The following is a 24,665-nucleotide window of genomic DNA, read 5'->3' on the forward strand; positions in this document are numbered from 1 at the left end:
ATCTAAAGGAAAAGAATCTGAAGAGAAGGGGAAGAAACATGTTGGGAGGTGAACAAAGGCAGTGACGCTGGAGGAGGGCTTCAGGGACAGGAGCTTTAGCTGCAGGGAGCAGGAGCATAAGAAAAAAGGGTGGCTGCTGCAGGAGCCGGAGAGGAGTGAGCTGGAGAGGAAGAGGATGGACGAGCGCAGTCGCCCCCACGAGACAGGAGCAGAGACCAGAGACCAGTGTAGAGTGGAGGTGCAGAGCTGAGCCCTGCTGGGAGGACAGGGCCAGGGCCCGTCTGGAAGGAAGAGTTCCAGGAGGGAAACACACACACAGTGCGGACAAGGAGGGGCGAGAAAGGTGGGTTGAAAAAATCAGGAAAGAAGAAAATGAAAAAGTATATGGCACAAAGATAAGAGAGAAAACACAGGACAGCAGGTCCAAGTCGGAGAACTTAATTTCCAGAAAGGGAAAGAGAAGGAAGACCGACAAAGCTGGGGAAGGAGGGGCTGGAAAACCAAAGGAAGGAAAATTGGAAGCTAGCTACCTGGCGGAAGATGAATGGGCCAGAGAGAAAGAGCTCAGTGCGGGAGTGAGTGGGGCCCGGCTGGTGGAGGACCCGCCAGGAAGCCCAAGGAAGAGAGCACCCAGGGCAGCAAGAAGCCAGCCAGAAGCAGAGAGACCTTGAAGGAGAGGGAGCCAGTGGATGGTGGGGTATCCAGAGGAAAAGAGAAGGAAAAGGGCCAGGAGGCAGTCAGACCACAGACAGAGAGCAAGAATGGGCAGGAGAGCAAAGAGGAAGGCAGCAGGTGGAAATGGTACCCCACCCAGCCACCCACCCTCCGTCTCTTCTGCTGCCCAGCCTCCCTCTCCCCAGGACAGGGACCACCCAGGCTGCTTTCCTGCGGTCAGGTCGGGGGTGGGAGTGATGTACAGATGTGGCACTGTCCTTTGCTGGCCCACTGTAGGCTGCTGGAGTGATGTGGGGTACAATCCAGAATGTTCTCTTGCATTGGCAGTTTGGAGCTATCGGTTTTCTGGATTCCGGTGACAGCCATGAGGAAGTGCTCACTGTGTGGCATTGCTTTTGGTCAGTCCTTCGTAAGGTACATATTGGCGTATCCATTTTTCACATGACGAAACTGAGGTATAGAGAAGTTAAGTAACTTGTCCAAGGTTACACAGCATGAGGTAGAGGAGCAGACATTGGACTCGGCCACTCTGTAATCGTCGCTCTGACCCCGGCTCTGCCTGGATGTGGGCACGAACCACACGGCTGTCCCCGGGAGATATACAGGGCTTAGTGTGAGAAAAAAGCAGCGAGCCATCTGTTTATTATATTGAAATGACAATATTTTGGATTTATTGGTTGAAATGAAATACATCACTAGTATTCAGTTGATCTGTTTGTTTTGCTGTGTGGCTTCTGGACACATGTGAACTCCACTGGGGGCCTGTGGGCAGTGCTGCCTCTTACCTGGGAAGCAGTCACTGCACAGCTTTGGGGCCGTAGGGTTGGGGTGGAAAGGTCTTTTTGGGTGTCAGCTCTGACAGCAGCTGTTTGATTGTGGGAAGGTTACTTAATTTTCTAAGCCTGTTTTCTCTCTTGCAAGTTGGGAATCCTCTTGCCTGTTCCAAAGATGTGCTATTGAGTAGGAGCCTGTGTGTGAAGCCTGGTTCATCCTTCCCTGGATAATCCTCTGGTGGTCTGGGGAGGAAGAGGGCACACGGGGGTAGGGAGAGGCCATAAACCACATGGATATTGGCAGGTAGTTCGTAGAAACCCATCCTGGTCTGTAGGACCAGAGCTCTTCAACCATGGCTCTGGCTAAGGGCAGCAGGGTGCTTGTCCACACCTTCCCCACCATTTTAACTGCAGCCATCCTGGTGCCAGGTAACATCATTGTGGGTTTGATTTGCATTTCTCCGAGGGCTAGAGATGTTGAACATCTTTTCATGTGTCTGTTGGCCATTGGTGTCTCCTCTGTGGAGAAATGGCTATTCAGATCCTTTAACCATTTTCTAACTGGGTTATCTATTTTTCATTGTAGAGTGGTAAGAGTTTTTGTATTCTCTTTTTAAAAGAAAACCCATTGTCTAATTTGAGGTCATAACAGTTTACACCTATGTTTTTTTTTTGTGAGTTTTATAATTTTAGCTCTTACACTTAGGTCTTTAATCCATTTTGAGTTAACGTTTGGGTATGATGTGAGAAAGAGGTCTGACATCATTCTTTGTGTGTGGGTAGCCCAGCACCACTTGTTGAAAAGACCGTCCTTTCCGCATCGGATGGTCTGGGATCCTTGTTGAAATCAAGTAACCGTAGGTGTCTGGGTTTGTATCGACCCTCGTTCAACCATTGATCTGTGTGTCTGTCCTTATGACAGAGCCAGGCTGCCTTGATCACTACAGCTTTGAAGTTGTGAAATCAGCAAGTGTGAATCCTCCAACTTTGTTCTTCTTTTTCAAGATTGTTTTGGCCATTCTGGTTCCCTTGTATTTCTGTGTGAATTTTAGGATCAGGTTGCCAATTTCTGTAAAAAAGTCAGCTGGGATTTTGGTGGGGCCTGTGTTGAAATTTTGGATCAGTTTGGGGAGCATTGCTGTCTTAAGCACAGGAAGTCTTCCATGCCATGAACACAGGATGGCTTTTGATTTATGTAGGCTGTCTTTAATTTCTTTCAGCAATGTTTTACAGTTTTCGGTGTGTTAAGTTTTGTTCTACTTTTGTTAAATTTATTCCTTGGATTTTTTTAATGCTATTGTAAATGGAATTGTTTTCTTAATTTCATTTTCAGTTTGGTCATTGCTACTGGTTAAAAATACAACCGATGTTTGCATATTGCTTACCCTGCAACTCTTGCTAGATTCATTCATTAACTCTTACAGTTTTTGTGGATTCTTTGGGATTTTCTATGGACAAGATCATGCCATCTGCAAATAGAGATGATGTACTTCTTTTCTTTTTAATCTGGATGCCTTTTATTTCATTTTCTTGCCTGTTTGCTCCAGGGAGAACCTCCAGTACAGTGTTGAATAGCAATGGTGAGCGCAGACATCTCATCTTGTTCCTGATCTCGGGGGAAGCATCTAGCCTATCACCATTGTATATGAGGTTGGCTGTGGGGTTTTGTAGATGTCTTTGTTCAGGTTGAGAAAGTTCCCTTCTATTCTTAGTTTCTTGAGTGGGTATTTTGTTTTGTTTTGTTTATCATGGAAGGGTGTTGGATTTTGTCAGATGCTTTTTCTGCCTATTGAGAGATCTTACGGTTTTCGTCCTGCCACATTTTCTTTTACAAAGCCTGAGAATCTAAGTTGGAAAACACATTGGCCTCAGGATTCTATGAAGGAATAGTGGGCCTGTGCTGGGATTTACTTCTTGGTTTGGAAAAAGGATTGTAAGGAACAATATATGCATCTGCCCTTAGCAGCATCTGTGGGAGGTGGGCCCTTAGGAAGGTTGGCCCCCTCAGCAGCTGAGTTGCTCATTCTGAAATGTTGGGGGCACCTGCAAAGCCTGCCTCAGTCCTAAAAGCCAGGAAGTGCAGCCCATCACCTCTGTTCATGGCTTTGAGCCATGAGACATCTGTGGAAACTGAGTTGGCTGGTGGCTGTGGGAGGGCTACAGGCCCACCTCCTTCTCTGTCTGTCTCCACTGTAGCCCACCAGGTATGAGGGTGAAGATGCGTGTGAGTTCAGCTACTTCCCAAAGTCCTGGCACCCCCATTTTACAGTTGAAGAAGGCTGCAAAACCAGGAGAGGTGGAGCCAGTGTGGCCTGCTGCTGGCCCAGGGCCGCCCCCAAGTGCTGGTCTAGAGGTTTTGCTGCTTGGCCACGCAGCTCAGTGGGGACACCCTGGCCAGGCTAGCACTGGGGACTGTGAGTGCAGGGAAGGAGACCACGATTGTGATTACTCATGGTCTGTGGTCTTGGGGCAAGGGGCTGGTAGCAGTGCTGATGCTGCAGGACTTCAGGGCAGGTGTTCACAGGCACCTCCTGTGGGGCTGCACTGGCTGGATAGCAGGGGTGTCTGTCGGTTTCTGTGTCCTGGACGTGCTGGGGTTTGGTACCTGCTGCTGCTTATGCAGCCTCACTGTGCACGGTGGGGCAGGGCCCCTGACAATGTGAGGTCCCCTTCTCCTGAGGTACAGGGAGAGCCCATGCTTAGGAAGGACCTGCTGGGTGCCCCTGCTCTAGGAGGGTCTGGGGAGAGAGCAGTGCAGTGGTGGCGTGTGGGCTGTGGGGCGTCCTGACAGGCAGGACGTCCTGAGCTGCAGGGTCAGCGGGACTGGATTTGGATCTAGGTCCCCCAGCGCAGCGTGGGAGTTTTGCTGGACGACGAGTGCAGGCAAACCAGCGCTGCAGCAGGACCGGAAGTGGCCCTGCTGCACACACCTTTCTCTGCAGGCCTGGGATCCAGCGGGTCGCCTGCCTTGCTGGCTTCTTGCCAGGCGCGCCCTCCCCCACAGCAGCGCCCCCTGCCGCAGCACCGCAGCACCGCAGCACCGCGCCCTAGCTACCTGCGTGGGGCGGGGTTGGGGCGGGACTGGGGGCGGGGTCGTTGGGGTGGCGCCTGGGAAGGGGCGGGGCCGGCACTGCTGCCTGACTGTCTAGCGTGGCGGATGCGTGCGGTTTGGGTTGGGCGCTGGCTCCAGACGGCGTACGCTTTGCTAGGGGACATCCCACGCCGCTCGGCCTCCCGGGGAGCCCCCCGCCGGCGCAGGACGCAGAAGGACTGCAGAGCTGGGTAAGGCGGCTTCGAGCCCTGGGCTGGGTTAGATACAGAAAGTCGGTGCCAGGTCCAGTGTGGCCTTGCGTTTCTTTGCTTTTTGCTAAAAGCCGGGCCACGTAATCCGAGAGGTGGTGTGTAGTTGTGTTACTAAGGACCAGAATCCCCTGAACGACGTGTTGCCCAGATGTGCAGGCCCCGCCTGATCTCACCCTGCTTCCCCCTTTGGGTTTTCGTCCCCCTTTATTTTTTTAGTTCGGTTTCATCTTTGATGCGGCTGTGGCTGGGCTTCAGCACAGATATTTGGTTTTTTTTTTTTTTTTTTTTTTTGAGACAAAGTCTCGCTCTGTTGCCCAGGCTAGGGTGCCCTGGCGTCAGCCTAGCTCACAGCAACCTCAAACTCCTGGGCTCAAGCAATCCTTCTGCCCCAGCCTCCTGAGTAGCTGGGATTATTGTAGGCATGCGCCACCATGCCCGGCTAATTTTTTCTGTATATATTTTTAGCTGTCCAGATCATTTCTATTTTTTAGTAGAGACGGGGTCTCACTCTTGCTCAGGCTGGTCTCGAACTCCTTACCTCGAGCGATCCTCCCAACTCTGCCTCCCAGAGTGCTAGGATTACAGGCGTGAGCCACTGTGCCCGTCCTGGTTTTGAACTTTATGGAAAGCTTACATTGCCGTTGTGGTCTTCTGAGACTCCCGCTCTCCTGGAGTCTGGGTTCTCAGGTCCCCAGGTGTTTCCAGGACCGATTCTGCATGAATGCGGAGCACTCAAGGGTCATCTCTGTGCCCTTGGCCAGTCTCCCCATTTCCTGTCCCTTAGTGTTTATAGAATGGTGTCTTTCTAGACTGGCCATTTGTCATTCATTTGCAGCCAGGAGCCCGGACAGTTGCCCAGGGCCATGCAGCAGAAATGCCCTGTTTGCCTCAGAGAGCCCAGGGACGGGGAGGGAGAGAGGTCTAGCCCGTGTGGAGCGGGGCTGGCCTGCAGGCCCCTTTGACAGTGTGTGTCTCTTAGTAGCTGTACAGGCAGATGCTTTCCCAGAAGAGCTGCTGAATTGCAGTTGGGCAGGCGTGGGTAAGTAGTTTGGAGCAACAGCTCCCTTTTACAGCTGCTTGCTTGTGATGGCTGTGCTTGGTACCTGGATCTCTGAAGGACAATAGAACGTTATCACCATGTGCAGCACTCCACCACCCACCTGCCTCGGTGGGCTTGAGCACAAACCCAGTCTTCAGAGCTGCTTGGCTGCTGGCCAGCAAGGTGTTGAACCTTGACCTCAACGTCCTCATCTGTAAAATGGGGATGATTGTATGATTCTATCCAGGAGGCTTTGGTGAAGAACTTGGCACTCAGGGTTTTGTTGGTCAATTCTAAGATGCATGTGTTTTCACATTTTCTCACGTCTGAAACTGGGATGCATCTTAAGTCAATTCTGTGAGAAATTGGCCAGGCATGGTGGGACCTGTAGTCCCAGCTGCTTGGGAGGTTGAGGCGGAAGGATTGCTCAAGGCAAGGAGTTCAAGACCAGCCTGAGCAACACAGACCCCATCTCTACCAAAAAAAAAAAAAAAAATTATCTGCGTGTGGTGGTGTGTACCTGTAGTCCCAGCTACTGAGGAGGCTGAGGCAGGAGGATCGCTTGAGCCCAGGAGTTCAAGGCTGCAGTGAGCTGTGATTGCACCACTGCACTCCAGTCTTGTGACAGAGTGAGACCCAGTCTCTTAAAAAAAAAGAAAATCCACTGTCTTAGTAGCACTCCTATTGGCCCCACCCTGCATTTGCTGGAATAGGGCAGGCAGTTTATTGAAGGCCCTAAAACCATAGATAAGTAAAATAGGTGGGGCTGTTCTAATGGGACAGATGGAATCAGCAGAGGCCCTTCTCCCCCGCCCCCACCCCCAGGCTTCTGGATTTGGACAGCTCTGAGTGTTTGTGAAGCAAGGTGTGCTGCCTGCAGTGTCTGCCTCTGCCTTGGGACAAGCCCTGTCCTGTGCTCCCCTCCTCCACCCCTCACTACCTACACATATCACACATTCTGTCACCAGAGCCTCTTGATTCCACCCTAGGGTGTTCTTAAACCCATCACCTTCTGATGGGTTATCAGCTCCTCCCACATCTGCCCCCATCTGACCCTGCTAGGTCCCTCCTCTGCAGAGACAGCCAGAGCCCTTTCAGAAATGCCTCACGTGCTTCCCATGCTTCTCAGCCCTTCAGAGGCTTCTGCTGCTCTTAGGAACTCATCCAAGTGACCAGGCCCATGGGGACCTGCTTGGCCACGGACAGGTTCAGCATGGGTCTCCTGGCTCTGGCAAACCTGCTGTGTGGTCTGGGCAGGCTACTGCTGTCCTCCTTGGGAAGCATGTGTCTGCCATCTCCATTCACCCACCGTGGCCCTGACCCTCCCGCCAAAGCCTGTCTCCCTGAGGATGCTGCGCTGCTGTCCCTCGTGCTGGACTTGCTCTTCTCTGAGCTCTGTTGACGGAGCTGAGCCTTAAGGGGCAGAGAGCCCTGCCCACACCACTGCCAGCCGAGCCCCATTCCTCTTTCCCTCTACCAGGCACGTCTCGGCATCTGAGTTCAGCTTGTGTCTTCCCTGTGGTTCCTTGGCCATCTGTGTGTCCTCAGGACCTAGCGCAGCACTGGCTCAACGCAGACCCTTGGGAGACCTCTTAGGCCCAGATGGATGGACGATGAGCGTTCATGTGGAGAGTCAGGACAGGCGATGGCCACCATGCTGGGCCATGTCCCTCTGCCTCCAGAGCCAGGCTTGTATGGGAAGGGATGCCGTGGAGAGGAAAGTCCTGTCTCCAGAAGATCTGGGGACAGATTGGGACAGGGGACCTCAGCAGGGAGCCATCTGGGGGCATGTTGTGCTGGTGCCTGACAGGTGGTGTCCCATACCCCATGAGGAGCCCTTCCCCAGAGCCCCTGAGGCTCCCTGCCCCACTCCTCTGTGGGGCCACAGTCACATGCCTTGCTTTCTGCCATGTCCTACCTGTCTCATCTTTGGTTTCCAAGCTCCCTTCACAGTGCACAGCCAGGCCCTTTAGCAAATGAAACAGTCACATGGAGAGGTTCTGTGGGACAGTGTCAAGACATTGTGCAGGATTCTAGGCCAGCTCTGAGGGGCTTCAACTGGGGAGAGGCCGGTGAGCCTCAGAGAGGAGCATTCCCTACCCCTTTCCCACTCAGCCAAGTTTGCTTGAGTTGGTGACGCAGCAGCACACCTGGCCAACACAGGTAATGAGGTGGAGTCAGGTAGTCAGGTGCCCAGGAACGGGGGTCTGAGGTCAGGCAGGTTCGAATCCCTGCTGGCAGCCCCAGCAGGGTGGCCACCTGCCTCTCACCTGGCTCTTTAGGCCTTGTTTTCCTCCCCTGTACAGTGGAGGCCACAGTGCCCACCTATCAGGAGCCATGAGCAGGGGCCACGTGGGCAAAGGCAGAACAGGCTCAGCCCAGGGCCTGGCCCACAGTGTCAGCACCCACGGGAGTGACGCATTCTGGTATTGTGTCTTTTTAGGTGGGAAGAGGAGAAGAGCACAGACCGGGTGAAGTGGAGACAGCTCGAGCACAGAGGCCCATACTTTGCCCCTGCATATGAGCCCCTTCCGGACGGAGTTCGTTTCTTCTATGACGGTGAGGATGCCAGCGAGTGGCCTGCCCCCGGCTGTGATTTGCCCGTCTTCACCCCTGGGTGGGGCCCCCGTGTTGGTACCAGACTCACTCCCTCAGACCCAGCTGCAGTTTTCCTCATGAGCGTCAACGGTTGGTGCACTGACCGCAGTGGTGGTGTGCAGGGGCCGCTTACCCGGGCTGGAGTTCAGAGGCTCGTGATCCACTGGCCAAAGGCACAGAGGGCAGCAACAGTGTGGGGGCTTGCCTGGCATCCCCCAGAAACCATGGTGTGTGCCAGGCTGCAGTGGGGAGGTGGTAAAGCTCATCCTGAGCTCACCTAGCTGGGCAGGCAGAGCCATCCCCTTCCTGCTGGGCCCTGGGAGCTCTCCTGAGGCTGAGTCGGCCGTGCGGGTTTGTGTGCAGGACTAACCTCGGTCTCCTTGTTCCGAGTTTGTGCGGTATATACACTATACTCACACGCACACATGCGTTCACAGTTACAGGAGCGCTGAGCCATCTTCAGAGTTGGGACCCCCAGGGGCCCTAGGATCGCACCCTCCCTCACCACCCTCAGGCCCTCATCCTCTCCACTCCAATGCCTGGGAGCTTCTGCTTGGTTCTTGTGCTGCTTGTTTTAGCTGTTTGAGCCCATTTTCTGCATCTCTCTTAGAAGAGATCTTTCTAAAAAAAGCAAATTTCTCCTTTGGGGTCCAGGCAAGTGCTTAGCAGCCCGTACTTGTGGCCTTATCACTCTGACCCTCCCGGCAGGCTCTGCCTGTGCTGGTTGATGGCTGGCACCTTCTCATTCCGTCTGTACCTCTTATCTTTTGCTGGGGACTCTTGGAGCACTCACCTCCCTGGCCCCTGCTGGGTCACACTCACACTTACAGAACTCCCTGGATGTAAGTTTTGTTTAAAATCTATTTCTCTGAGCTACAGAGACTCTTGCTCACTGTGCTTTCAGAGCCCAAGCACCCATGTGTGGGCTCCTGGTAGGAGGAGTGGTGGCTGCAGGGGACTGCAGTGAGCGCTCCCTGCTGCACCAGGCCATCCTAGCAGCGCCTGCCCAGGGTGCCCTACCAGGCTGCTGCTGGCCCAGAGGGACAAGCCAGAGATGGTGGCCTGTGTGCTCTGCACGGGGAGTTGAGGAGCGAGCCCCTGGGCTTGTGCTAGGCCTCACATCCTCTGTGCTCCTGAGGGGCTAATTTTGGGAAGGATTGCCGCTGTTCGTCACGAATGCCTTTTTCCTTATTACCGAACTAATACACATTTATTTTTCTAACATTTTATTATTGAAAGATTTTTAAACATACATTTGGAAAAGTTTCGTGGTGATTGGCCTGGGCCCCACTGTGAGCATTCTGCCTGCTCAGTCCCCACCCATGTCTTTAAATTGTGCTGATTTAGAATAAAATGTAGGGGAGGCTGGTGCTGTAATCCTAGCACTCTGGGAGGCTGAGGCGGGAAGATTGCTTGAATTCAGGTGTTCAAGACCAGCCTGACCAAGAGCGAGATCCCCATGTCTACCACAAATAGAAAGGAACCAATGCAGCATGGACAGCTGGAGATACCAAGGAAGTGTTTGGAAAGGATGTGGCTAGTGAATGCACAGTACATCGATGGTTTGAGAAGTTCCGTTCTGGTGATTTTAATTTTGAGAATGAGCCATGTGAGTGACCTGAGACCAAGGTGGATAATGATGAGCTGAAAGCTGTAGTGGAAGCGAATTCATCTCAACCTAGGCATGAATTAGCAGCAAGGTTTGACATTATTATTCAACAAATCAGCAAAGCAAAGAAGCTGGATAGATGGGTAACTCATGAATTAAATGAGTGTCAGAAGAGAAATCATCCCGAAGCTTCCCTTTCTTTGCTGTCATGACGTAAAGTTGAACCATTTCTACACTGTATTGTTATGTGTGATGAAAAATGGATTCTGTTTGACAATTGCAAGCATTCAGAACAAGGGTTGGATAAAGACGAAGTGCCAAAACACAGCCCCAAACCAAATATTCATCAAAAAAAGCTAATAGTGTCTGTTTGGGGGTCCAGCACTATTATCATTCACTACCCCTTCATGAAACCTGGTCAGCTGATTACAGCGATGTCTACTTCATCCAATTGGATGAAATGATGAGGATGCTTGTGATTAAGCAGCAGAGATTGGTCAATAGAAACAGGCCAATTCTCTGGCAAGATAATGCTGGACCACATGTTGCACAAATAACGCTGCTCAGACTACAGCAGCTGGACTTGGAAACTCTCTGTCATCTTCCATGTTCACCAGACCTTGCACCAAATGACTACCACTTTTTCCAGGCTTTGGACCACTTCTTGCAAGGAAAAATACTCAGTTCTCAACAAGCTGTGGAAAATGCCTTTTGTAATTTCATTGTCACTCACTCTCCTTCTTCGCTGCTGGCATAAGCAAGCTACCCCTAAGATGGCAAAACTGTGTTAATGGTTTAGGTGCATATTTTTGATTAATTGTATTGTTTCTTGTTTGAGATATAATAAACTACACTTTTGATTCAAAATCGGACATTGCATATTTAATGACCTAATACCATAAATATAGCAAAATTAAAGGAGGGAAAGTGTGAATGACTGTAGCTGTTGAATTCTTCTCCAGGGTTCTCAGGATCTACTTGAGATCCTCCTGGCCTTTACCTGTATGCAGGTGCATTAATCATTTGTAATTTAGAATGTGCTTCTGAACCTAAAAGGTAAAAACCGAGCTCTTGCTTTTAGCATCGTGTGTATTGGTGCATAACTTAAAGTAACGGGTCACATCAGCTGTCTCCCTAAAGCAGAGTGTCTTTTGGTGTCTGCAGGAAAGCCTGTGAAATTGAGCATGGCAGCTGAAGAGGTTGCCACTTTTTATGCGAAAATGTTGGATCATGAATATACAACAAAGGAAGTTTTCCAAAATAACTTCTTCAGCGACTGGCGAAAGGTAAGTGCCATTGACCAGGCTGGCCAGGCCCCTGCAGGCCGTGGTGCCACTGGCTGCGGCCTCTAGGCAGCCTTTGTACACTCTCAGTTGCCACTGTGTGTTCTCAGCACAGCCTGTGCTCTCTGTTGTGTTTTATATTTTTTTACAGATGAGTCTTGCTCTGTTGCCCAGGCTGGAGTACAGTGGCTATGCACAGGCACAGCCATAGCACACTACAGCCTTGAACTCCTGGCCTCAGGTGATCCTCCCGCCTCAGCCTCCAAGCAGCTGGGGCTGCAGGTGGTGCTACAGCATCTGGCCTGGTGTCCTTTAGACATTTCCCTGCCCAGGCAGGCAGAGCGTGGAGCCAGCTTTGCTATAACCTTGCTCCAGGGACAGCTGAAAGGGACAGCTAAATTACAGCTGAAAGGCCTCTGGCGCTCAGACGAGGGCGAGTGGAAGAGGCCACAATGGCATTTCCTGGCCCCCAGGAAGACAGACACCGGGTGGGAAGCTCTTTGAAGATAACGGTGCTACGTTAAGGTTTTTTCCTTTTTCCTTCTTAAAAGTTGAGTTACATGTGAGTCTGTACTAATCGAGTATGTAGTTCAGTTGAGTTTTAAGTGCGGGCACCCCTGTGACTCCCCACGTGCCTTCCCAGGGTCGTTCTCAGCGTGATTCCTCTGAGCTTCAGCCTCAGGTTGCTGTTCCAGCAGCTTCTTCCTCCCTGTTGTTGGGTAGTGTTTCTTCTGTTGTGTGACTACACAGTTTGTCCATTTTCCTATTCATGGGCATTTAATTGTTTCTACTTTCTGGCTTCCGTTATAAAGCTGCAGGGCACATTCCCACGTGGGTCAGGGTGTGGGCACATGAGTTACCCCTCACGGGACTTAGAGGTGAGATTGCTGGGTCACAGGCTGCACGTGGGTGCGGCTTGCTAGAAACTGCAGGTGGTACCGTCCATGTGCCACCAACGTACAAGGGTTCCAGGCTTCCTTCCTGGTGAGTGTGAAGTGGTAGCTCATTGTGGATATAGTTTGCATTTCCCTAATGACAAATGATGTTGAGCATCTTTTTGTGTACCTGTTTGTCATTTTGATATTTTCTTTTGTGAACTTTGTCCATTTGAAAAACTGAGTTGCTTGCATATTCCTTACTAATATGTAGGAGTTTTTAAAATATGTTCTGGTTGTAAGTTCTTTGCTAGATACATGTGCTGTGAATGTTCTCTCAGACTTTGCTTGCCACTGCTTTCTCAGTGAGGTCTTTGAACCTCACTGAGAAAATTTTAATTTATCAATTATTCAGTTTGTCAGTTTATCAGTCTTACTCTTTCTTTTTTTTCTTTTCTTTAAAGAGACGGGGTCTTGCTTGGTCACCCAGACTGCAGGCTGGAGTGCAGTGTTGCATTCACAGCTCACTGTAACCTCGACCTTCTGGGCTCAAGTGACCCTCTTGCCTCAGCCTCCCGAGTAGCTGGGACTACAGATCTGTGCCACCACATCCCCGGCTAAATTTTTAGAAGACCCAGTTTTTTAATCTTTTATGATGAGTATTTTTTCATCCGTGTGAGTCCATTATCAGAAATGTGATTTGCAAAAAATTTCCATCCAGTCTGTGGTTTATATTTTTATTCTCTTTAACAATGTTGTTGGAAGGTCAGAAGTTTTTAACGGTAGTGAAGAACAACGTATCGTTTTTTTGTTACAGATTATGCTTCTGGTGTTAGGTCTAAGAAATCTTTGCCTAATGCAAGGTCACAAAGATTTTCTCCTATGGTTTTTTTTGGAAGTTTTACGATTTTAGGTTTTCCATTTAGGTCTGTTTGATTTAGGTCTAACATCTGAGTTTATTTTGGATAACAGCGTGAGGTGTGGATCAAAGATCAGTTTTTGCACGTGGCTATCTGATAGCCCTGTCACCGCTTGTTGGAGACTGTGCTTGCCTGTCCCTCTGTGTGTGGGTCTGATTCTGGACTTGCTTCCTCTGTCTCGATGCCACCCCACACTGCCTTGTTACTGCAGCTTTGGGGGTTCAAGTTATTGTCTAGCTTTGTTCTTTGTCCGTCTAGTAGTTTTTCCAGCCTTCACAAAGACAGGGTGTAGGCAGCGTTGCACAGCAGGTGGGACATAAACAGTGAGTGATGGACCCGATGGAGCCTGGTGAGATGCAGGGAGGGACCTGATCCTTTGCCGGTGGTGCCCTACCTGAGCTCCCCAGAAAAGGAGGTGGGATCATCCTCCCCATCCCACAGTGAGAGATGGGCGTGGCGATCGGTTAACAGGTCTTGTGGTGCCTAAGTGGCAGAGCCTCTGGCTTTGGACCGTGGACGGTGACTCTGAGCCTGGGCTTTTGGCCACAGGGCTGTACAGAGTTTTTTTTGGTGTAGGAAATAAGAGGAGAAACCAGTTCCTGTAGTTCTGCCATCCTCCCTTCATGTCAATGTCTCATGTTCCGGTATTCTGGCTTTTTAATGTGATTAGTGTGCATATAATGTTTTTTTTTCCCGCTTGCCATTTTATCATATTTATTTTTCCATGCTGCCCATCCATGCTTTTTTGACCCCAGTTAAAACTCTGGAATGCCTAGCCATGTTAATCATCATACTGTCTTCTGCTGAGGTTTGAATGTATGTGTCTCCAAAATTCATGTTGAAACTTAATCCACATTGCAGTGTATTAAGAGGTGGGGCCTTTAGGAGGTGAACAGCCTCATGGATGGATTAGTGTCTGCGAGGGGCGGAGAGAACTGGCCAGGCCCCCTTGCCCTTCCGTACCTGCCCCCCCCCCCACCTGGTTCAGGGCACCATCCTGGAAGCAGAGAGCAGCTTTCCCGGATGCCAAATCTGGGACCTTGATCTGGGACTTCCCAGCCTCCAGAACTGTGAGAAGTAGATTTCTATTTATAAATTACCTAGTCTTGAGGTATTTTGTTATAGCAACACATGTGGACTCAGACATTTTCTTTATGAATATTCCATTGAATGAATTCATTATAATTTATTTACCTCTTTCTGGATTATTTCTCCAAATTGTCCCTGATGTAGTTATCATCATCACTTTGACATTGAGTAATTTATTTAGGGTGGGATCTCAAAAATGGAATTATTGAATCAAAAGTTTTTGCCAATTGAAATGTTAAATTGCTTTTGGAGAGTTGTGCCCTTGGACACCCTACCCACCCCTGCAGTAGTGTACTCTGCATCTGTGGGTGGGAGGCAGGCTCTGGGCGGGGGGGTCCTGTGTTGCTTGTGACTGGATCTGTTGCACCTAGATGGTGGCGTGGGGTCCAGGAGTCCTCGCTGAGGAGGGCTAGGGGTTCTAGTGCCCGCTTTGGGAGTGGTAGTTGGGCTCTGTCATTCCCCGTGAGAGCAAAGCTCAGGGGATGTGTGCTGGGGCCTTGGACTCTGCAGGGCTATGCAGGGGGTGACCATGCTGCACTTTGAACAATACCTGTCAGTCCTCAGCACATTGTGGTTGTGCATCCACCTTCCACATGGTACCTGTGAGGGGGCTATTCCCAGGTGAGGCCGCTGTGGCCCGGTTCAGAGCGCCTGGGAGGAAGCGCCAGGGCCTCAGCTCACTTCTGCGCCTGCCCACCTGGGTCCCTCTTGGCTGATGGTCGGTGGGGGGTCTTGGCGCTCTGCCTGGAGTCTGTTCCCCTGCTGCAGATGTCATGTTGTCTCCGTGGATGGGCCCCCAGCTGGGGGTTCCCGTGCTGTGTGATCGTGCTAGTGCTCTGCCCACTTGCAAGCATGTGTCTCTCTGGTTTGGTGCAGGAAATGACAGTAGAAGAGAGAAAAGTCATCAAGCACCTAGACAAGTGTGACTTCACGGAGATGCACAGATACTTTGTGGACAAAGCTGCAGCCCCGAAAGCCCTGCCCAGGGAGGAGAAGCAGGTCAGCCCCCCTGAGCACTGGTGACCCTGAGCGGCTGGTATGCGAGTGGCCCCTGGGACTGAGAGGCCAGTCTGGCGCAGGGGCTGAGAAAGGCCCCATCGCCTTAGAGAAGCCTCTTCTCATGAGACTGCCCCTTGTCCAGTTCTTTTACGTGAGAGTCCCCTAGAAGGTGTGGTTACAGCCCAAGGTTTGTGGTGCCATCCAGGTCTTGGGCACTGTCAAGTTAATACGGTTAAAATGATGTAGTTCAGTTTACCCAGAGCACATTGAAGACAAATGTACTGTTTGGATAATAGGGTGAATGATTCACCGGCAGTGATGATGGCGGACTCGGGATGGGCCTGTGGGCCGAGGGCAGGACTTGTGCAGGGGAGCCGGTGTCACGCTGCTCTGAGCCTGACGGGCCTGCTGTGCTGTGTGATCTCTTGTGTTGACCTCCGGAGACTCCTAGGGAAGGGTAGGCCCTTCTTAGTCACTGGTTATAGAGGGACTCAGGTTTACTCCAAAACCTGGCTTAGCTTTCCTCCTACCCATGGGGCTGCCACGCTCCCTCTGCCTGGCTTTACTGCTGGCGTCTGAAACAGCTGAGCCTCTGTGCTCCCGCGGTGCATGCCCGCACCGCGTCCCCTCAGACCTCTGTGCACACAGAGGGCTCTGAGGGGCCCAGCTAAGTTAGCAGAGGCAGGAGCGAGTCCTGGGTTAGCTGCAGGGGTTGACCTTTGTGCTATTATCTGTGGTGCTAACACCCACATACCATTCTGTTAACTCAGAAGCTAAAAGAAGAAAAAGAAAAACTTCGGCAAGAGTTTGGCTACTGTTTTTTAGATGGTCACCGAGAAAAAATAGGCAATTTCAAGACAGAGCCACCCGGGTTGTTCCAGGGCCGTGGTGACCACCCCAAGATGGGGATGGTGAAGAGGAGAATCCTGCCGGAGGACGTGGTCATCAACTGCAGCAGGTGCGGCCATGCAGGGTGTGCTGCTGCGGGCACGGGGCCTTGGCTGCCGGGGCGAGGCTTTGTTCCTTCGCTGTTCCTGGGAGAGTGAATCGCATTGAAAAAACGTGGGGCTGGCAACTCCATGTGCCATTCCCAAATGAGCCAGGAGCAGGGCCCAGCATAGGCCCGGCAAGGACATTCCGCACGGGGTGCCTGTGACCAGAAATCCTACTCGCTTTTCCTGTGGTTGAGATTTTTCCCTACCAAGAAAGTTTTCCTGCATGTTTTCAACCTATGTTTTTTCATATTCCACGTTATCTGGATACTCTAATGGCACGTCAGTATTTTGAACACATGGAAGAGTTTGGTGGTTTTGGTACTGCTGTGTTACTGACAGTCTGTGTGACCAGAGTGTCGAGGAACAGCCCCGCCTGAGTGACCCCGGGCAGCAGGGCTGGTTTGGGCTGCAGCATCTGTGGTCTGTCAGTCCGAGCTGCAGCGTGGACACCTTGCTAGGGCAGCCACCCAGCTTCCTGGGCCGACCCAGGTCTTTGTGTGTGTGCAGAAGGTGGGCTGGGGCTGCTATGGTCCTGAGGCCAGTCTCTGTCAGGAGCCCCACCCAGTCCTGTGGGCCACCGTGTGGGACAGTGCCCCAGAGAGACTCCTTTTGCTCATGTTTCTGAGAACAAGGTCTTGAAGTTATGTTTGGGGCTCTGTTTTGCCACAGGGACTCAAAGATTCCTGAGCCACCGGCGGGTCACCAGTGGAAGGAGGTACGGTCGGACAACACTGTCATGTGGCTGGCCTCCTGGAAAGAAAACATCCAGAGCTCCATCAAGTACATCATGCTGAACCCGAGCTCGAAGCTGAAGGTGTGCATGAGGCTTTGAGGTGTTCCCTTCCAGGAAGCCCCCTGGGACTCAGGCGGGCAGGGGCAGGGGCTGGCCTGGGGGCTGCACTCAGTAACGGCAAGCAGGTGCGTGAGGGGCAGAGTGGCCAGGAGCCAGCCAGCCAGTGTGGAGATCTCACTGTGCCTATCGGCCAGGCGTCTTAAAAGAAAACCAGGAACGTTTGCATGTTTGTGTTCCTTTCAGATTTCACTGAAGTTGGACTTGGTGCCCCTTGTCCCTGGCCCCACCAGCTCCGAGTGTAGATGTGTGAGGTGGGGGAGGGAAAGTCACAGCTTCTCCAAAATTATTTAATGGGGATACGAAGAGTTTCTTTACTATTAATTTTCTTTATTTAGAGGGAGAAAGATTGGCAAAAGTATGAAATAGCTCGACGCTTGAAAGGGGTTGTAGATGAGATCCGTTTTCAGTATCGGGCAGATTGGAAATCACAAGAAATGAAGCGAAGACAATGTGCGGTGGCCCTTTACCTCATCGATAAGGTTTGGTGGTTTGCCCGGGTCTTTCTCTGCTACTGTTCATCAAGGTTCTCTGGGTTGGGCAGGTGCGGTGTGGTGACGGCGGGCCTGTGTCTGGGGTGTGTGTGTGTGTGCATGCGTGTTTGTGCAGGGCATGTGTACGAGTGTATACATGCATGTACACATGTGCACTGGTTTCCACCCTGACTAGCTGGCGCTGAGAGCAGGGAATGAGAAGGAGGAAGGGGAGGCAGCTGACACCGTGGGCTGCTGCTCCCTCCGAGTGGAACACATCCGGCTGCACCCAGAGGCTGATGGCCAGGAGCACGTTGTGGAGTTCGACTTCCTGGGAAAGGACTCGATCCGCTACTGTAACAGAGTGCCGGTGGAGAAGCCTGTGAGTGCGCGGTGGCTGCAGGCCTCACGCCTGGGGCCCACCTGCCCATCCTTGCTTGACATACGCGGCAGCCCTGGGCATTCTCTAGGGGTGTGGTGGAGCTGCAGCCGGGGTCTGTGGCCTGTTTGCCAAGTCCTGGCTGCTGGAGGCGAGGCCTGCTGTGCTCCGCGCAGCTAAGTGGGGTGATGGCGAGGCCTGCCCCTGCCTGTGAGGGAGGAAGGGCCCGAACCAGACCCACCTTTGTAAGCTTCTATCGCCTACCTGGCAGGCAAGTCTCCCAGGGCTGGTCTCATGAGGTGCTATAGCTGGGTGGTTTAAAACAGCAGATGTTTATTGTCCCTCAGTTCTGGAGGCCAGAAGTCCGAGATGAAGGTGTCAGCAGAGCCTTGTCCCTCTGAGACTCTGGGTAGGATGCTTCCTGGCCTCCGGCTGCTTCTGGTGGTGGCCGTGGATCCCAGGCGTCCTTGGCTATGCATTGCTCCAGCCTCTCCTTCGGTCGTCGCGTGGCCATCTCCTCCCTATCTCTGTCTCTTCTCCTTTTCTGATAAGGACCCCAGTCATGTTGGATTTTGGGCCCACCCTACTCTACTGTGATCATGTCTTAATTACATTCGCAAAGACCCTGTTTCCAAATGAGGTCACAGTCCAGGTTCTGGGAAGAACATGAATTTGGGGAAACTGTTCAACCCAGTACACCTGGGAAGGGTCTCCTAACCCTTTGGGGGTTCCCACCATGTCCCTGACTCCCCTGCTGGGAAGGGTGGTGCAGGGGAGGAGCCTGTGGTGACCACCGTGACCGGAATGCTGTGTTCAGCAGCACTGGTGGACAGACGGATGCAGTCTGGAAGGGTCAGGTTGGTTTCTGGTCTGCAGTTCAGTTTGAAGGCAGGAACATCGGAATGGGGGGAGCACGCAAGCCTTTCGGGATGGCCGTGCTGCGGGGTGATCGTATCCCCTGTCTGGGTGGGCACCGCATTGCAGCAACGCCGAGCAGACCCCACACCAGCCACCTGCACCTCACAGGCACAGATGTGGCCCAGCCGTGGAGTGGGGCCATCCAAAATCGGAAATGGGAAATTTGGGGACAGGTATCGAGGACAGCAGGGGAACAGAACTGCTGGTGCGGGGCAGGTGGGCCTCTGAGAGGGGGTGCAGGCTGTCCTAAGGGATGAATTCATGGAGATACAAGGCTGAGGCCAACAAAGAAAACAAGAGGCCAGGGGCTGTGCACTGTAGCGTCACCTGGTGCAGGGTGGGCAGCAGATAGAGCCTGCACAGGGCTCTGGTCTGCCTGGAGGATCAGGCACCATTTCAATGGTGTTGGGAGGAATATTAGTAACAGCAGATGCCTATGATGTAAGGGAAAACGCAGGCTGTGAAACAGTTTTATCAAGATACCAACAGTGTAAAAATTAATGTGTAAAGAAAGATGAGAAAACAAACCAGCTGGGGCACAGGGAGTTTATGGGGTGGTGCCTCTGGCTCCCAAGCTTCCTCCTGGGAGCCACCGGCACCTCACCGGCCTGTAGAATTGGGCTCATCAGTGGGTGGGGAATCAAGGTGAGGGCGCGGGGCCTCTCGTGGTGGGTTTGTGGTGGGGGGCGCCTTAAGCACGGGGCCCTCAACTTGGGGTCACCTGGTGGAGGGCTCGTCTTGGTGGGTTTGCAAAGTGGCAAGAGCCACACTCTGGCCTCCCGAACACACTGGTGGTAGGTGCCTTAGCGGTGAGTGACTGCATGGGTGGCCGGGCACGTGGGGTGAAGATGCCGCTGGCTCCCAGGTGGGTGAACCTGCGGCTGCTCGGACCACATTTCTCCAGGAAAACTGACTGCAGGTTTCCAAGCTGTAATGGTGCAAATGTTCCTTTGGCTCCTAATTTAATTCCTGTTTCCTGTATCTTCAGAAGAGGCTGCTTTCCTCGTTTTGCTTTCATCGTACAAGTCTTTTCCACAGGACTCTCCAGGGCTGAAGTTATTGTTTCTGTTTCAGGTGTACAAGAACTTACAGCTGTTTATGGAAAACAAAGAGCCTGGGGACGACCTCTTCGACAGACTGACTGTGAGCTGTTTGAATTTCCCCAGCGCTTGGTGGTGGCAGGATCCAGGGAGAGAGCGTGAGCACCCCGAGTCTAGCTCGGTCCGTTCACAGCAAGCCCAGGGCTACCTGTGTCCTGACCCATCAACTCTTTCCTTCCCCTTTGTTTCCTCCCTGCGGGAGGCTGGGAAGGACGCCATGAAACCACATTGAGAGAGACCCATTTCCTCCTACTGAGCTCAGACGGCCAGCCTGAACAAGCATCTTCAGGACCTGATGGGAGGGCTGACGGCCAAGGTGTTCCGGACCTACAACGCCTCTGTCACCCTGCAGGAGCAGCTGCGGGTGCTGACACGCGGTGAGCCAGGTGGTGGGGAGCATGTCCCTGTGCCCCAGCTGGGCTCCTGGGCAGGAGCCGCCTGTTGATTGAGGGTGCAGGACCCGGTCCTAGGGAAGGGTCGGGGGAGGAGGAGGGAGGTGCTGGCTTGTATCAGGAGCACAGCTGGCCTGGCCTGGACAGGAAGGGGTTGGGGTGTGGGGGTGGCTGGTCCTCAGCTGTGCTCCCTGCAGGGCACCCCTCCTGCTCAGCTCTCTGCAGTCCCCCCAGCCCTGCAGTCAGGCCCCAGGCCCTGCCTCCCCCAGCCCTCAGAGTCAGTTCAAGGTCCAGCTCACCTCTGCACTTTGCAGCCTCTACTGCCTCCTGCTGCTCAGCTACTTAGCTCTCTCCACCTCCGACCTCTGGGCCTCTGTCCCAGCTCCTTTCAGCTTTGGGGCCCTCTCCTCACGCCTCACTCTGAGCCCAGCCCAGGGCCTGTGTCTCCCACCGCCTGTCCTGCTCTCCAAGGGGGGCTTCCTCGAGGAGGTGCTGAGGCCTGGTGGTCCAGGAGCTCTGGTCGGGGTGGGGTGCTCCCCACTGCATCCCAGCAGCCGTGGATGTACAGACATCCAGGCATGAGTTCTGTGTGTGCTGTGGGCCTCAGAGGCCAGTGGGCCTGTGCTGCCTTGGGGACATTGTCAGGGAGCTGGGGCCATGTCTGGGCAGGTTCTAGAACACAGAGTGCTGAGGGGACGAGGAGGAGTTTGCTGGCCTCGGTGGGGGGAGTCCCCAGCAGAGGAATCAGCCTGCAGGAGGCAGGAGACCCCGGGGAAGTGGGGCGAGGCCAGGCCTGGGAGAGAAAGTGGAGTTCATAAACCTGGGTGGGGCACCGCTGCCCTGTCCTGGCATCGGCAGGTGCAGGAGGACATGTGAAGAGGAGTGGCCACTGGGACAGGTGATCTGGGGTGGGTGCTTAAGTTCTCTGAGCCTCAGTTTCCTGATTAGAAAATGGAAATGATGGTACCTTATAGGATGGTGTCACGTGAAACCAGGTACCAGCACACTGTGTCCTGGTCATGGGCCTCTGTGTTGTCACCAGGAACTCATGACAGGGTAGGACCCCCCAGGCCACCGGATACAGACAGCTCCTAAGGCAGCTCCCCCCAGTAGGCCGGAGGGGCACCTTTGGGCTCCTAGGCACCTTCCTCCACCCCGAGGCATTGCTATTGTGGTTGAACCCAGCTGACCCCTGGCCTGGGCCACCTTGGGTGGGGCACCAACCTCAGTGACCGTCCCAGCAAGATCCTTGTGCCAGTGGAAGGGGCTCCAACTTGTGACATGTTGAAAAAGGCAGGCTCAGAGAGGGTGCGTTCTGGGTGATGGCGGTCACTGTAGCTGCTGCTTCTAATGGACTGTCTTTGCTCAGCTGAAGACAGCATAGCAGCCAAGATCTTATCTTACAACCGCGCCAACCGAGCCGTGGCCATTCTCTGCAACCATCAGCGAGCAACTCCCAAGGCCTTCGAGAAGTCGATGCAGAATCTCCAAACAAAGGTACGCAGCTCACAGGAGAGCCCCTCACTGGTCCCTCATGGACCCTCCTCCCCCTCTTACTTCCTTCTTCCCTGGTGCCCCCAGGAGGCCAGATGAGCCACCCATAGGTGGGCATGGAGGGTTCTTGTGGGGCAGAGGTGCTCCCTGGAGCCTGGTGGCGGGTAAGCCAGGCTGCCCGGGGCCAGGTCCCAGTCTTCCTGGTGAGACACAGCCTGTGTGCTCTAGTCCAGGAAGGATGTCAGCAGAGCAGGGACCCCGCGGGTGTGCTGGAGCAGGTGGTACCTTTGGGGTCTAAAGCCTTCTTGGCTGCATGCACCCTGTCAAGGCCAGCAGGCTGTGGACAATGGCCCCAGGGCTGGACCTGGTGGGGACGGGAACAGCCCTGCCTGGGCCCCTTTCCTTTGCAGATCAAGGTGAAGAAGGAGCAGGTGGTTGAGGCCAGGGTGGAGCTGAAGAGGGCGAAGGCTGACCACGAGACCCAGGGGGATGGCAAGTCCAGGAGGTGAGCGTGGGGGGCCACTCCTAGACATGAGTATGTCCTGGGGGCCAGCCTGTGCGAGCCTGGGCGTGGTCAGCCTTGGACTTCAGCTTTCTTTTGGCCAATTTTGTTTACCTTTTTATTATATCACAATTTTTAAAAATACTAACTATAGTACTTGTGGGAAAATGTGAGACACTGTGGAGCCAGGTAAGGAGAAGCCCCCTCCGATGTGGCCTGTCAGCAGGGGGTCAGCGTGGCGCAGGGCTTGCCAGCTGCTCTGACTCTTGTTTTTTATTTTTAGCAGCTTGAGATATAATTTTTGGAACTTAAAGTGTATAATTCAGTGTTTTAAAATCATATTTAGAGGTGTGCAACCATCATTACAATTTTAGAACATTCACATCACCCCAAAAAGAACCCCTGAGCCGCTCAGCAGTCACTCCCCACTGCGCTCACCCAGCCCCTGGCAACCACTCATCCACTTTCTGTGTCTTTAGATTCATCTGCTCTGGGCATTTCATAGAAAAAGAGTCGTACAGTATGTGGCCTTTTGTGTCTGGTTTCTCTCACCTAGTATGATGTCCAGGTTCACTCTTGTCTAGCATCTATCAGAACTAACTTCCTTTTTATGGCCAAATATACTTCATTGTATGGATGGACCACACTGTGTCCATTCATCCCTCCATGGACATTGGGTGGTTTCACTTTTTGGCCACGTTGAGTCATGTCACTGTCAACATCCAGGAGGGATGGCAGCAGGGGCAGGGGAGAGGTGTGGTTTCCTCAGGGGCTTGGCCTGCGCCCTCCTGCCGTGGTCTGGGGACCGGAGGCCTTGTCTTCTTTTGCCAGTTTCCTGGAGAAGAAGAGGCGGGTTCTGGAGAAGCTGCAGGACCAGCTGGCAAGGCTGAGCGCACAGGCCACAGACAAGGAGGAGAACAAACAGGTGGCCTTGGGCACATCCAAGCTCAACTACCTGGACCCTCGGATCAGCATCGCCTGGTGTGTAGGCATAGGGTCATGGTTCCCACCTGTAGCCTTGAGAGGGGCCTGGATTTTCCAGGAGGCCCCAGTTGAGTCTCATTGGTGCTGTGTCCCTTATGCCCTCCACGGTCAGCACAGGTCCTTTCCCTGACAGGGCTGACTGACTGGTATGTCCCTGAGGCTGAGTCCTGTGTCATTAGTCCTCCCTCCCTTGAGCTTTGGGATGGGCAGGGTGAGGCTGGGGCAGGGCTGGCAGCCTGGAACACAGAGCGATCATGGTGCTCACTCTCCCACCGGAGTGGGAAGTGGCCATGTCTGTGTTCCGAGTGCCCCACTCAGTGGACACCTCAGCTGCAGTAGGTATAGTCTTTGACACCTCCCTCGCACATGTAGTTTCTGGTCTCCCAGCTACACTGAGGCCACTTCTCTTCAGAGCACCTTGGTCTTCGAGGTGGGTGAGCTGCTGGCTTGCCTGGGCTGACACTGTCCTCTCTGCAGGTGTAAGAGGTTCGGGGTGCCCGTGGAGAAGATCTACAACAAAACACAGAGGGAGAAGTTCGCCTGGGCGCTTGGCATGGCAGGCGAAGACTTTGAATTCTAATAGCTCTGTGTCTCCATTGAAACTTTCATAGTTTTTTCACTATTAAAGCAATATTGGGAAATTTTGTACAATGAAATGTTTTCCAGAAGTATTTTCTTATGTCATCATATAAAAAAAAGCCCCTGACACCTGCTGGCACCTTGATCTTGGACGTCCCAGCCTCCAGAACTGTGAGAAATATTAATAAATGTCTGCTGTTTAAGCCACTCAGTCTATGGAATTTTGTTATAGCAGCCTGCTCTAAGACAGGTGCTGCTCCAACAGGTGCTAAAACCTAAGACATACGGCACTGACTTTGAGTTCGGTGATGGAGGCTGGAAAAATGGTGAGTAAACTGTTAGCTGAGCAGCCCGAGGAGTGGGGGACATGTTAGGTAGAAGTGAAAAAAATGGGTGAAAAAAAATTGCCTTCAGTATCTTGGAAATTAGAAAATGGATACAACTAAGGAGAGCTCCGGACATAGAGTGTTGAAACTGTCGGTTGAATGCTTCTAACTGCATAAAGTCTGTGAGTGTGAAATGAGCTAAAGGATGAATTATCCAGTTTGCAAGCAGAATTTAGAGGAAATATATGAGTTGGAGCTTGTACTGGTTTGGGAAGTAAAACCATTTAACATCTGTTTCTCCAGTCAGCATAAGACTCTTCAAATAGTAAATGGCCTCAGGGTGAAGATCGAATCAAGGTTGTGGCCATAACCTTTGTTAAAGCCCCAGAAAGGTTTAAGATAGTATCTAGTATAAACCCCCTAAGCTAGACAAAAGGGTTTCTAAGCAATCTAAAGGATGTTGTCCCACAGCATCCTAACACACCTTATGACTTGAAAAAAAAATTGAAG

At 52.5% G+C, this 24,665-nt stretch overlaps 1 protein-coding gene across 7 annotated transcripts; it reads left to right on the top strand.

The window, feature by feature from the left end:
* The first annotated feature begins 279 nt into the window (after positions 1–279).
* On the top strand, positions 280–23,902 carry TOP1MT (DNA topoisomerase I mitochondrial). Of its 7 annotated transcripts, none has more exons than XM_045561353.1 (14): positions 280–343; positions 8,234–8,349; positions 11,162–11,283; positions 15,041–15,163; positions 15,934–16,121; positions 16,828–16,972; positions 17,347–17,490; positions 17,678–17,863; positions 19,853–19,999; positions 20,141–20,255; positions 21,640–21,767; positions 22,175–22,269; positions 23,098–23,247; positions 23,728–23,902. In XM_045561353.1, the coding sequence occupies exons 3-14, from the start codon at positions 11,182–11,184 to the stop codon at positions 23,828–23,830; spliced, it is 1,626 nt and encodes a 541-aa protein (XP_045417309.1). In that variant the 5' UTR covers positions 280–343; positions 8,234–8,349; positions 11,162–11,181; the 3' UTR covers positions 23,831–23,902. The 7 variants fall into 7 exon arrangements, with proteins under 7 accessions (XP_045417309.1, XP_045417302.1, XP_045417305.1 ...); XM_045561346.1 differs by lacking the exon at positions 280–343 and adding an exon at positions 4,593–4,730; XM_045561349.1 differs by lacking the exon at positions 280–343 and adding an exon at positions 4,593–4,730 and having other exon boundaries at positions 19,853–19,921.
* The last annotated feature ends 763 nt before the right edge of the window (positions 23,903–24,665 follow it).

The sequence above is a fragment of the Lemur catta genome, chromosome 9, assembly GCF_020740605.2.
Source record: "Lemur catta isolate mLemCat1 chromosome 9, mLemCat1.pri, whole genome shotgun sequence".
Taxonomy (NCBI): Eukaryota; Metazoa; Chordata; class Mammalia; order Primates; family Lemuridae; genus Lemur; species Lemur catta.